This window comes from Fistularia commersonii, chromosome 25 (assembly GCF_037954325.1).
Source record: "Fistularia commersonii isolate RoL2024-O1a breed Wild chromosome 25, RoL_Fcom_v1.0, whole genome shotgun sequence".
In the NCBI taxonomy this organism is placed as follows: Eukaryota; Metazoa; Chordata; class Actinopteri; order Syngnathiformes; family Fistulariidae; genus Fistularia; species Fistularia commersonii.
In genome coordinates, this window is record NC_141308.1 from 1,141,966 (window position 1) to 1,156,420 (window position 14,455).

Consider the following 14,455-nt stretch of genomic DNA (forward strand, 5'->3'; position numbering starts at 1 on the left):
TGTCGGGCGTAACTCTGTGGTCGATGAATCTTAATGGCATCGATTAATTTTCTTTATGTCTCTTGTGCCCCTCCGTTTCAGACACAGGGAGACATTATTTCTGCACCATTAAGATTACCTTGCAGAATGGGGTGTTTAATTCAACACCATATCAAGGGCAGCAGTAAATTGTAACGGCCGCACTGTAAAAAAGGTGCAGTTCTGAAAATGAATTTGACAAGATACAATTATTTTCAAGTATCATTCAAAACCTGCAGTGCTCTAATGCTGGCCACTGCATCTGAATGCCTTCACAGCTCCTTTAGTAGTTCCTCAAAACATACTTATTGATCCACATCGTTGATATCAGGTAAAAAGATGCATTTCCGATCGGTTGACAATGACAGGAAACTACAGCTATATTTAGTACAATGAGTGACATCAACAAATGTGTAATGTTCCTTGATTGAATGAACTGTTTTTCCTCATGAAATTGAATGTGTTTGCTTGGGCATTGCACCACACTTAAGACTCAAATGTCGTCTGACAGCTAGTTTTCTGGCCTCTTACTGCCTCTTTTAAGACAGGGACAGCAATGCGGTATATGTTAATTACTTTTATATGCATCTGGAGCTTAACTGCTAACTTCAGGTAGTTTTTATTTGTAAAAAATAATTAAAAACTTGAGCATTTTCAATATCTATTCCAAGATACTATTAAATGAGGCTGTACTTGTTCAGCACAATGGCACACGAGCTTTGAGTCCCTTGAGTGTCGACTTATTATGCTGGAGCGATTCCAGAGGACGGCAAGAAAACAGACAGGTTGACAAGAGGCTAGAGTTCAGGAGCACACAGCCCCCGGTGAGACATCGACCCCCTTCCCCCCATAGCTTGGGTTAAGAGTCGTATTTCCCAGCCGCCCTAAATATCCAGAAGTTAAGAATCATACACAAACCTAGACCAGTGCCCGAGGGCATCTTGAGATTCTAATATCAGGTCAAGATCCCCATTTCCCCAGTTTACACAGAGAGCTTAACTCAGCTCTATGGGATAAGTTGGCTGTGGTCTGGTAATTGAGCCAATTATCAGCTTGATATAGGGTCTCTTTATGATTGCGCACATGTCGCCCTTTCAGATTTTCACAAATTAGTTTAAGCCCCTTGACAGTCACACAAGATTATTGACTATGATTGATCTCTCTCGGTAGCATTAATTCCTCCATCGTGACTTGTTGCATGGTATAGTATGTCTGTGAGCACAAAAAACAGCATGGCAATACTATGAATATTCCACAAAAGAAAGGTATTTTTCTCTTGATCTATAACAAAAAACTGGCTCCTGTGGTGCTGATGATGTAACCATGGCAACACAACCTGAAAACCCGAGGAGGGGATAACCTTTGCAGTACTGTGTGCAATACTTCTCAAACGTATTCTGAGCATTACAGGGAAGTTCAGGAGGGCAGTGTTCATAATGGTTTTGGATAAGGCCTAAGATTAAGGAAACTGATAGGGTCCAAGCCCCAGCTGGAGTGAGTGCCTCAGCCTGCCTCATGGTAATAAAGAGGAAGGTTTTGTAGCCTTGCAATCCCAATGGGAGCTAACCCTCATTCCAAGGCGAGGCTGTAATTTCGCTCTGCAAATGAGGCCTTTCCCCAAAACTAACACAACCCCCTTTTCTTTATCACACCTAAATTGCATCCAAAATTAAAATGCAGCCATCTGTGACATCTCAATCTGCGCTTATACAATAAAAATTACAGAGACAATAGACTACAAGAAAAGGGAACAACTCTAACCTTCAGCAGGATCTGGTGGCCCAAAGTTGAGGTCATACCGCAGGATATAAAAGTTATTCCACACGTATAGCTGGTTGTCCCTGGGGTTGTAATCCACAGCTGTGATGTACTGGTACTGGTTGGGGAAGAGAATGTCCGTGTACTCGCCTTTGCTCAGCCTAGTATTGTAAATGTAATCAATTTGGCTTCTGCTCGCTTCACTTTCGCTTTCTTCATAGGTCGAACGTACGACGTGCAGCACGCCGCAGACCATAAAGGCGTTGGAGGCCGAACGCTTGTCATATGCTGTTTCCCATGTGGCTTCGAAGCGTAGCGTATACGGGTTGAGCTGGCTTAGCACAATGCGGCCATTGTTCTGCTCTGTGCCATAGATGACCCACAAGCCGCGCTCGTCTACAGCCAGGTCGATGTCCGTCTTGCCACCCCAGCGGTAAGGTGATGTATCATGATAGTTTGCATTGTTAACAATAGCCTCGCCGCTTTTGATGCGTGTTCGAAGATCAAACTTGACAATGTTGCGCGTGCGTTCCTTGTTAAAGAAGATAGCACCGTCATAGGCCACAAAGCCTGTCCCATCAACACGATGTGGTAATTTATAAGTTGTTGTCTGGCGACCATTTTTGAAGTCCTCCAGGGAGGCATACTCGATGAGGGTGTCAGTGCGGTACGGTGTCCAGGGCATGAAGAAAACTTTGTCCCCAGCCTGGAGGGGGTCTTTGCACCATGATCCTGCTTGCTGATCGGCCTCAAACAGGAAGGCGGTTTCTCCTACGCCTTTCAGAGTCCCAGGACAAATGAAAACTAGTGACAGAGAAAAGAGTGAAACAAAACACTGTAAGGCAAAACATTTCCAAAACATATGCATTATATTTGGCAATGGTATGCATCATTCTTGCAGCTGTACAACTCAAGGGCAGGATAATGAATTTAGAATTTGGGGAATATTTTTAAATGAATGTCGGAAGAAAATTAAATGAATGTATCAAAGTGAGTATTAAAAAAAAGAAAGATGAGCAAAGAAGAGTTGAATCTTAACGTTCTACTATTATATCTTAACAGAAATAAAACTAAATGGCAAATGCAAACGGAAGATATATATTTAGGACCTGTAATTGAAAATATCATGGGGAATAAAACAATGATGTATGTTTTGTTGGTTTTTTTTCATACCAGTCTGTCTTTGTCATCAAATGCCACAGCGACATTTGGATACATAGACACACTGCACATGCACACTCACATGACATAGTTCATGAACCAAAGTGATATGGAACTAACTTCACATCTTGTGATGAGAATGAAAAACATGTTGTCAGGTGTCAGCAAAGCGAGGGTAAAACAAAAGAAAAAAGGTGAAGGGCAGATTGAACAATGGCTGTGTAGAATTTCCACTACTTCTCTGGCAAAGGACAAGAGTAACCACTGATGGGTGAGGGAGGCCACGGCAAGGTTCCCATTTAGAGGGTTTGAATTAATTGGCAGTGGATTAAATAAAGGGCCGTGATGAATTCTTGCTGTTTCTTTCGAGATTTAAACCCTGTGCCAATCCCGCTCAATCATCAGTGGTATGACACGTGCTATGAGTGCAGCAGAAGATGTGTCAAGCAAACTAAGACTTATAAGGATAAACACACTCATTCTTCAAGACCTAATACAGTGCTCTGTGAGAGTTCCTTGAAAATATCAACACTGAACAGTGCGTGTCGTCCTTTACATTGTGAGAAAACTTTATTTTATGATCATGTCATTTTAAAATTCTGCCTTGAAATTTATTTGGACTCCACGGTTGCAAACAATCCTCCTATGGGTTTTGCATTTAACAGTAGGGGCAATCAGAGGTGGAGGAAACGTGAGGAGAGCTGTACTCAACACCACAGAACAAGGAGCCGGAGGGGGTGAAAAGACCAGACCACTTATTTACCTTTTTGCTCCACTTCTATTTCAGGCATTGGAAAAGAAAGCAAAAAAAAAGAGTGCAAAAGGGAGAGAAAGGTTATCATGTGTCATCTACCAGGTACAAGAGGAGAATTAGTTGGGAGATGATATAACCATGAAATGAAGTGCAAGGCTGCTCTGGGAAAAAGAGCTACAAAAAAAATATTTGTTAGTGAGCAAAATCTTATCCTCTGACATAAAAATAGGCAAGTTATGGCTGGGAAAAGCTATGCACCGTGTTTTCTATTACATTAGACTTTTAGTTCCTGCTATCTTTAATTGCTAACAAAATAATATATTGGCCAGCATAAAAATTGAATTCAACCCTCTTAAAATAATTATTCAATGGTAGGAGAGACAAAAAAAATCTTGGTTCTACTTAGATGGATAACATTCTTAGGGCAAAAGAAGAGGAGAGTTATTTTTGGCATGTTTGACTGATTGTGGAATTTGTTCAAACTCTACAAACACAAATCAAAACTTGTTCCAAACTTGCTCGCCCACACACATAAAACATGACACGGTGTGAGTGTTACAGGCCAAGCTCTCAAATGAGCCAAAGAGAGCAACAGCACACGAGATGACTGATGAACAGTCTGCCTAATATGGAATTTCTTTAGCGAACTGCCGAAGCTGCATACACTTGGAGTGGGAGAGGCTAGAGACAATATAGAAAAAGATCAGAAGTTTAAAAGAAATTGGAGAAAAGAAAGGTTAGTCAGAGGAGGGGAAACCGGAGGTGAAAGCGATTTCTGTTTGAAAGAAGGAAAAGGGGTGAATATTACTGAAACTGTTTATAATTCATCCATAGAAGTACGAAGTACTTGCACGGGGAGCTTGACTCTGATATAAACTATTCCAAAAGGAAATTTTCAGGAACAGTAGCTCAAATTACATATGAAGCCCTTGTATAAAATGGTGCATTTTTTTCACCAACTTCATGAAAAAGAGGTGTAAAGAATTATTCTCGCAACTCTTCTTCAGCTAACACGTTGTTCCAATGAAAACAACATACGATGCGGAACAATGAGGATCCTTTTTTGATGAAATCCTCACCAACAGAAACAAATCTCATTTCAGCTGTTTTTCTGTGGTAATGCCATTGCATGGGATTCACTGAATTTAACCCTGCTTCACTAATAAATATGCTTATCAAATTTGTGTCCAATCCTGTCTTGTAATGAGGCTCATATTTCAACAAGTGTCAAATTTGCAGAACAAACTCATTAATAACAGTAATAACCTTGACCCAAACACTGTTTCCTGTGGCAACGCCACCAGATTTAATATAGTTAGTACAGAAACGATGTCGATAAACTCTTGAAATTCTAAGATAAAAACAGCTGCTTAATCTTTGACTGCTTGGTTGTCTCAATGGCATATTGGAACTGCCCACTGCCAAAAAAAACCCACCGAGTTAAGACATGATGTTTAATTTTCTTAAATATTAGGGTAAAACTAAATACTCCTTTACGGAGAGATTAGAGATTACACACCCAAAAGGCAAAAGACAGAAAAAGACAGACAAACTGTGTAATATTTTGTGCATTGTTCTTAGCCAATAAAGAGGAGAGCAAGTAAGATTTTTGCATGTCTAACAAAGACAAATCAGAACTATATCGTTTTCTATTGTCATATTGACTCCAAGTTGAGAAAGCAAGTATATTCCCATTCATTCGCCGTGTAGTAGCTATAACAGAAAATTTAGTGTTCATTAGTAGATATGAGAAACACTACATCTGTGTTGTCTAAATGCAAGTTTATAATATACAATAAAAGTTTAGTATTGCAATACTTACTATAGGGAACACACTCATACTGGACCTCTAAGTACTTGTAGGTGCCAGGGCATGGATCAGGAAAGACATCAGAGCCAGTGACAACCACACACTGCGTACGGTTGTTGCACCTAGAAAAAAAGATTGACCAGAGATTTCATCATGACTACCCAGAGTTCAGAAAAGACAGCATTAATAAGACAGGGGAGAAAAGTTCATCGTCACAGCTACAGTGAAACTGAAGAAATCCCGGGAAGGACTGTCAAATATGCATTCTAATTTAAACCTGACAGAAGGAGGGATGAAAGAATCAAGAGTCAGTAAATGAATGTGGATGAGTGCTGTCATGAATAACAGAGCCAGAGTGCAGCCGAAGGCATGTTAGGAATTATCGATGGCATGTCCTTTAACAGCATCTTCATACCACTATTGAAAAGGAAGACATTCATTAAAATTACACAGAACAGGTGTCTGTGACATGTCGTGCACTGAAATGCTGGCCTCTGGTGAATAGAACAGCTCCCCTGCGAGTGCACAACAGACATCAATGTGTCATTTCTACAAGAGGTTATTTTTCTCTTTGGAATGAAACAATGTTCCTCAGTGAATTAGTGTGCTTGTATTGCAAAGTTGGACTTTTTGCAGTTGTTTCGTGTTTGCAATTGTTTGTGGGGGCTACAAGAGCAAGGAGGGGGAGTAGAAACACAGCAGCACCAGAATGAGTTTGCATTTTAAATACGTTCACTTCGGGCAGAAGGTTCCAGTAGAATGTCAGCAGTTACTGAGTCAAACAAGGAAAAAAAATTGGCACCAAAATAGGGCATTCAACAAATTGCAAGCTTGAGATAAATATTTTAGAAAGTTAGTGGCAGCCATGCAAGTTAGACATACATTTCAACATTAGACATGACTTTTAAAGAACCATAAGTAATTCAAGAGGCTCAAAGGGGAATTGTGTGCACAACAACCACGCATATCTTGGTCACATTTAACCATGAAGGCGGCTCAAATGTTGAATAAACAGTAGTTGTATATATTATACATTTAGATATTATATTATACAGATATTTTAATCAGGAGAGACAAGTATAGATCATTTTGTGAAAATAATGTGTTTTTTGACATTATGTGAATAATTAGTGTTTAGACCATTATGAAGTGGGCAAATGACAGCGTCATCATTAGCAAGGGTTTAAACATCACTGAAAATACAGTTTCAGCAGCTCCCAAGAGGTTCACTTTTATGACAGTTAAAGCTCAGGAATGCTGCAGAAAGGAAGAAAGGTCACTCCATTAAGACTAGAAAAGACTGACAGTTGGTGAGAGCACAGAACACTTAAGCGGTACCAAGAGATTTGCTATTTAATTCAGTGTTTTGACAATGGACATAAATATGACTGACAAGAGGCCCCTCTACCGAAAGCAATGACATGCTTTTGCTGTACACAGCGTTAACATAAATGCATATCAAATTGGTCCTTAATTATTTGTTATAATTTTATGCAACCTCATATTTGTCCCGATTCCATTAGAAGATTATAAATGCAGAGCATTTCCTCCACATCTGTTTGCAAAAGATGACCTAAAACGGTTGTTGTTCCTAATCAAAAATTAAGAAATTTAAAAGAAATGCTGTTTGTAATATTGTGACTAAAGCCATTTGGGTAAAAGTGATGGGAAATACAGGTATCAGAGTATTTACAGCAATAACAGTGAAACATTACAGAAGCTTTGGGGTATTCCAGTTGTGGAGTTATGAAAAATAATGATTTCCGGTGCTTTACATCTCTCATCCAGTGTTTTCTTTGACTGTAGAGCATCCATCTTAAACTCTACAGTGGCTTCTGTAATTTATATGCTGCAATATTTTACAATAAGGCCTTCTTTTTGATATAAAATTGGTTCTCACTTATGGGGGATGATTAAATGTGACTTAACAACAGAGGTAGTAATACTCTCATTATTCTTTGATGGCAGTGGCTCTACTGGTCACTCCTCCGCCTCTCCTCCATTGATGAATCTTTTCGAGTAGAAAGAATTCACTCAAGCATTCACTGCCTTATAACTTTTATATGTTTGTGTTTTGGGTTACAGGAAGGATGTTATTCTGTCTAAACTAAAGCTGATATAATTGCACATATTTGCGCATTACACTAGGTACACTATAAGATAGACAGCTTTCTGATGAACCACAGCACCTTTGACCATGTAAAGACTTTATTGACTTTTGCTGGGTCACAGAATATGTGACCCAGATTAGCAAAAACATATCTTATTTGGATTATTTTCTTGGGTGTGGATAGAATTTATTGTTACACTACAAAAGGGATGGATAAAAAAGGGAAGTGGAAAGAGAATTCAGACATACCATCCATTCACTGTGCATCTGTGAAGGAACAGTAAACCGAATATTAAACAAACCATGTAACCTGAGATTCCATCCCTTTTTTATTGACATGCAACCAAACATTGTGACAAATCACTTGGATCTGTTGACAGTCTACCATTTGACAAGGTGTTTTTTCTTGTAAAATGGTCTGCTGATGATTTATTTGAAACAAACAAACTGAGCAATAGATTTGCCACTGCTTCCAGCTCCCAAATCTTATTTGATACATTTGCTTATGTGTATTAAGGCACTATTGCTATCTGTTAATCCGTCCACAGTGGCTGTGCATTATCTCTTTATGGGATGCATTTCAAACACCCTCCTTGTTTTGACTTCGCAATAGAATTGAGAAAGACTGAATAAGGCCGACCAAAGCGTTTGTCTATGCCAACATCCATCGCTATCGCATCGACCTTCATTACAGTCAGGAGCCCATTTCCTGTGATCCGATTCAAGAGGATAATTCTGGTTTAGGTCATATGGTGCAGTCTTTTCAATGCTTTTGCTTGCACACCCACTCCCTGGGGATTTTCAATAGACATAATTTTGAAGCGTCACTTTGGCCAGTCAGAATTGAACTTGTCAACAGATGCGATGTGCAGCGTTGCAGGTTGCAGTATAATGAGAGCAATGGACATTGTCAGAAGGAGAGTGCCGGGACTCAGCTGCAAATTCAAGATGGCAGGCGAAGAGAGGAGGACTTGATTGTTTTCTGAAATTTACTCTACGACTGTACAATCTTATGGGAGGAACCAAAGAAGCAAATGTAATGGAGATAAAACCCGGGTGAGGTGTGACAAGGTGGGGGATGAGGATTCAGACATTTGCTTAATGGGTAACAGGTTTGGGATCACGGTGGATTATGAAATAAATGAGCTGTTTTGGTAACTATTTATGAATAGTTCATTGTGTGCCCTTTAAATATACACACACATCTGGGATAAGCGGCAGCCAAGCTGAATTGCTGTTGGGATTTGCTGTCATTTGACAGCAAGGCAGCATCTAGCAGTTGGTAGAGCTTGGAGAAAAGGCATGACGATGGGAATTGCTCACAATCTGAGGTGCAGCCTCAATATCAATGCAGAACAAGTGTCTGAACACACTGAACCCATGTCCCAGATTGGGAATAAGGAGGGTGTTCAGGTGACTCGGAGTGTGTGTGAGTTATGTCGATTAAAACCGCAGTAACAATGTGCTGTTGCTGGTGAGAATACCTCCAGCACCTGGCCGTCAATTCCTGCCTGTCAAAAATGAATCTTCATCCGAGATTGAATTTCAAAATACCATCTACCCCATCACAAGTCAACGAAGGAAAAAATGCGTTTTAGAGGGTGTTTAGGACGCTGATTATTTGCAAGTTACATCAATACCTGCACGAGGAAGACTTCTTTTTTGTTCAGGAAAACACACAAGACCCTCAAGGTTCATGCTCTGCCTCCCTGGCTCATGGGTATGTTTATGAAACTCGATCACTCCTATCATCCAGTGTTTTACCTTTGTGATATAATTTTGTAGGCATCGGGGAGGTAGCAGTTGACGTTCTCCATCTGGAATGGGTCAGCGTCACAGATCTTGTCATCGGTTCGACCGTAGTTGGCTGTCTCGATCATTATGACATCACTCCCCGGGCAACGGAGATCAATTTCATATCCTTCACATGAGAGCTCTCTTCTGACCAGCCCAAAAGGCAATGTTGCACGGCTGAACCCTGAAAGTGGACAAGAAGCACAGAGAAAAGTTAGAGCAAAAAGAAAAATGAACGACTCGAAAAGAAACAGTCCTTCCATGAAATGGGGCTACACATAGTGCGGTAAAAAATCCACCGGCCAAAATAAATAGGCAACAGCAGTGCAATTTTTACAACAATTTTTATAATGATAACGAATGACGCATGATACAAAGATGGGAAAGGACAAACCTGTTCTTCTCTCCCCCTCTGTGTGGTCTTACATGTTGGTTATAGCATTAAGTCCAAGTAATTGGAAACCAATGTAACCTCAGTAACTTTGGGGCAAATAAAGTATACAGTGACACAAGATGGCCTCCACCTACAGAACATTCACTTCAGAATAGTTTGCTGTAGTTGTACAAGTCTACTCATTTGTTTCCTTTCCTCTGTAAAGCAACCAAGAGAAAAATCCAAATCCCAGAGGAATCAGGAGTAAGATAATCCATTTTATAGTGTTGAAAAATCGAACAGGGGACTATCTGCAGTCCACACAGGAGAAAAATCCATTAATGGAACCCTGACTGGAAGTGCAGCCAAATATCTCTACTTTGGGGAAATCTGTTACCCTCGTCAGCAATTTCAAATTAAGTAGGTTATTCCTTTGTATCTTGATATAGTATAAATTAAAATATAAATTTGGAAATGTGATAAATATGGATAGTGTAAGGCAATAATGAAAAAGACAGATATCCAATAACCGAGAATAGAATTAGGCAAAGTCAGAAAAAAAACCCAAACTGCCTGAAACTCTTAAGCAAACCATCATGTAAAATCTAAGTAGAACATTAGAATGTGGTCCTTTGAAGAAGTGCAAGAGGTGCACTGCATGAACTGTCAATAATCCCAGTTGTTTGCAGCAATCGTGGATCCTTGAGAGGCAGGCTACCATTTGTATTTTCCGCATTGGTCTCTCCTAATTAGCCCTTCATTCAGCCTGTTACCTTTTCTACTTTCCCATTGGCTACCAAGCATTGTCATGTACTAATACTTACCACCCCAGGTTCACTTTACCTCCTCACTCTAATTATCCTCACACGACTGACAGCCAGAGCCTGATGCAATTAGCATTGTTTGAACTGCTCAAAGTTGAAGTGATTCCGGCTTGAAATTACTACCCTGCATCCGCGACCCCTGTGTCTGCGAGTCATTTCAGCCTGCTGTGTCTGGCTCACTTATAATGATATTCTATGTCAGGCTGCACATGTCAAACTGGCATACACACAGACATCTGTGAAACAGACACTGTCGAAAAAAATATGATTTTGAAATCAAAGGATGTTAATAGAAACTTGTACGCTATATAGTTGTAGTATAACAAAACACTGAACGCTTGGTATGGACGCTCTGGCATTTGGCCACTAGGCAATTCATTATAATATCATGATCCGGCTAAACAGTAGACTCTCCTTTACAGGACTTTTTATCATCTCATTAGGAAATGTCACGGTAGCTGAACAATAAGTAGAAGGTTGAAGGGTCACTCCATCTATTTCAATAACTACAAAAATTACCCAAACCTTTCCAAAAAACCTGTCTGGAATTGTGGATGACAAAAATCAGAGTGAAGTCTCCACCTTTACTGAGGATTAATGATCATCCTGCGTGCCATTTCTCATAGAAGGAATGGCAAGTTTATCACATCAGCTACGAAGATGGGACAGAGAGAACACATATCACCGGGTTTTAAAATTCTAGAGGGATCTGTCTTTTGGCTAAAACACCATCGGACAGACAAACAAGTCCAAACCATTTGCTTTGTAACCTCTTTTCTCTGGCTGTCCAGCTATGACACTGCCCATCTATCAGTCTCCTGCACTATGATGGCATGCTGTTGTCAACAGAGACTAAGCCACTGATTAGGCATGTGCCTTCACGGCCCGCCCCTCCCTGGCTTGCAAAAATATCTGTGATCATAGGCTAACACAACATCAATTGGGGGGAAAATCTCACAGTATCTACCAGAGGCCTAAGAAAAGAAGGAAAAAAATACCTTTTTCTCAAAACTGTGTATAACCCATGTCTCATTAATGACCATCTTGTCAAGTAATAATTGGTCAAGTAATGAGAAATCTGTCTAAAAATTTAAAATGTATGTAAAGGGGATTTTTTTCAACATTCCTGGTTGGACTCCCGGCTCCTCCTAGTTTGTCGAAGTGTTGTTGAGCAAGACACTGAACCCCTAACTGAACTGCGAACTTGGCGCTGGTAGCCGGCAGCCTACTGCTCATGGTTCATCTATGATGGGTTCATTGCAGAGAGCGAATTTCCCCCGAGAGTGATTAATAAAGAATAAATTATTACTATTATTAAATCAACTGTATGGGACTTTAGCAAAACTAAGAGGGAAAGACCTGTGTTAAAATTCCATGTTGTTGAAACAAGTTTTATAAGAGTTTTGGAAAAAGTAAGATTATTTCTTTATTCAAGGAAGCCCACGTGTGTGTTACTGGAAACACAGATGCTTGACTTGACCTACATGGTCTGCTGACACCATGCCTCAGATAAGGAGAGGGACAAAGTAGATAATGATGACAAATGTCAATGTCGTCTGGAGGTATGACAAGCCATCTATTTTTCTGTTCTTATTTGACTCTCCAACTTTCAAGTAGTTGAAGACTGTCAGAGAAGGTCAACTGTAAGGGACACAATTTCAAGGAAACTAGGGGGAAAGTCCAGAGCAAAAAAAAACATGTTTGTTACCTTTTAGTCCATACCCCAGTTTAACATTAAATGGAACATTTTGTGAAATTGCCATGGTAACCACTTTTCCTCAACTATAATTGGCTGTGATTCTTATTGAAATGAAGCCTTATCATGCACTCTGGTCAATGAGTGACGGTCAGGAAGGAAACTTTTCAGATTCCTCCTCCTGAGCCTTCCATTGAGCTCAATAGAGCAAAGTAGAGGCCAAGAGAGCGCCTCCATATTATGTATTCAGAGTTTTTCTTCTTTCCCATTTGACAGCCTGTAATTCACTGCTGACCCCCCCCCCCCCAAAAAATGCCTTCATCCTCCCCATATTAAAGATATTTTGTTCTCTTTGAGAAGGTGGTTGCAGAGTGGCCAAGATAGGCCAAGAATTTGAGCCACTCTACACTTTGAGGTCTCTTAAACATTTGAGTTAAAGGTAAAGAAATAGAGGTTTGGTGATAAGATGTTGAGTGGTAACAGCAAATGTTAGATCCAAAATCACAAGTCGCAGATCATCTTTGGTGTTAAAAATGTTAGGTTCTCAATGGTGTAGTCATGGACATCATTGTAACCCCGGGGACGAAACTGCCTAGGAGTTTCAAACTGCAGGAGAAAAAGAACACAAGAACTATAGGAATGTTTGATCGTTTTTTAAAAAAAATGTGGTCCATTTTTGGAGGCTAGACAGAGTGGCTACGGGTGACACAGACAGAGAGCAAAGCCGTTGGTTGACGCTTGTCAACCTCCATTAAGGTTCCTTTGATTGGCTTTTGTGGTCCTGGAAACGGCAAACAGCTGCATGCAAATGCCCCTGTTTCCCCAAGGCTGGCCCCATTGTTCTGGGCTTGGGTTTGACAGAGACACTTTCTTTTCAGCATAAAAGAGGGTGTAGCCTATAGTCAAATAAGAGTGCTCCCACCATGGTCACAGCATGAGCAATTCAAGGTTGTTTGTCTTTTTATGTGGTTTTATTCCCAATGTTACTGGTAGCCAACATATTTTGAAGAAAAGAGGGATCTCAGAGTCAGACTTTGCTTTCATTAATTAGAGATGCCTCCATAATTCAGTATCATGGGTGACACGGTGGCCATGTGCATGATTTTACTGTAAGGTTTTCCAAAGCGAAATGAAAGAGTAGGACTAAGAAAACAACTGTAATCTCGTGAAGTAAAGCAAAGTTTATGGCTCTCGTTTTCTCATCACTTTGTTCTCTGATAAACTATTTCTGATCGGTATTATTTGACTGCTATAAAATAATCAAATTAGTGGAAAAACATGACCATTTACTACTTTTGTGAACTTTCTAAAATACCAACCATGTCCATATTAAATCATGCCACAAAAATAATAAATGAACTATTGCAAGTTATGCCAAACATGAAAATATCCACCATTGCTGCCAAAAATACAATACAAGTTCACAAATGCAGTGCATGACAGCATCTCACACCTGAATGACACAGAGGAGCCAAGTGTGAGATGAGAAAAGAGATTGGGAATTCTCAAAATAACACCTCCCTCCAAATACGGACAACACCCTGAGACATTTCCACGGAGAAACAATAGCTCGCATTTCATTTCAACTGTTGAAATGCGGTGAAACACTGAGGATGTAGTTGAACATATGGTAAAGTTTCCCATGACACTTAAGTACCTGCTCTGGTCCATCTTGCTGGGAATTGTTTCTAAAGACAGTGTCTGAGAACTGACCACAAACCCCGAGGCTACACTCGCCTTTCTCAGGCTGCTATCAGAGACTCTTGATTCCGATATGAGCATTCTTAAATAGAAACTAGCAATATAGAATCAATTGAGTCCATTTGGGGTTAGACAGCATGCTCTGGGTCATATCCCTTTCTCTCGCTCTGGTTATAGATGAATTTGGTGTTGCCATTTTAAAGCCTGAAGACATTGTTTTATATTCATGATTGGGGCCTTTTTGAAATTCATCTCTGAAATGTCTTCTTGTCTGGGACACGAGGATAAAAAGCAACAAACATGTTAACATATCTTGGGTTTGGGGGATTTTAAATGGAGGATTTGTAATTTTGGAGATACAAATTGCTACTCAGGGAGGCCCATTTGGCAAAACTGAATATTACATATCCACTACATATGTATCATCACATGTTTTCTAGCAGGTGGTCTTCCACA

The 14,455-nt window shown here is 40.0% G+C and overlaps 1 protein-coding gene across 12 annotated transcripts in view; it reads right to left on the bottom strand.

The window, feature by feature from the left end:
- adgrl2b.1 (adhesion G protein-coupled receptor L2b, tandem duplicate 1) overlaps positions 1-14,455 on the bottom strand; it is an 85,568-nt gene that overhangs the window by 34,565 nt on the left and 36,548 nt on the right. For 10 of the 12 annotated variants that reach the window (XM_086172322.1, XM_086172327.1, XM_086172324.1 and 7 more), the window contains 3 exons: positions 9,376-9,589; positions 5,514-5,623; positions 1,780-2,580 (listed from right to left, as the gene is read on the bottom strand). In XM_086172322.1, the coding sequence (XP_086028448.1) occupies positions 1,780-2,580; positions 5,514-5,623; positions 9,376-9,589 (1,125 nt within the window). Of the gene's footprint in view, positions 1-1,779; positions 2,581-3,700; positions 3,716-5,513; positions 5,624-9,375; positions 9,590-14,455 lie in introns of those variants that run through there. The other 2 variants (XM_086172328.1, XM_086172329.1) reach the window with 2 other exon arrangements.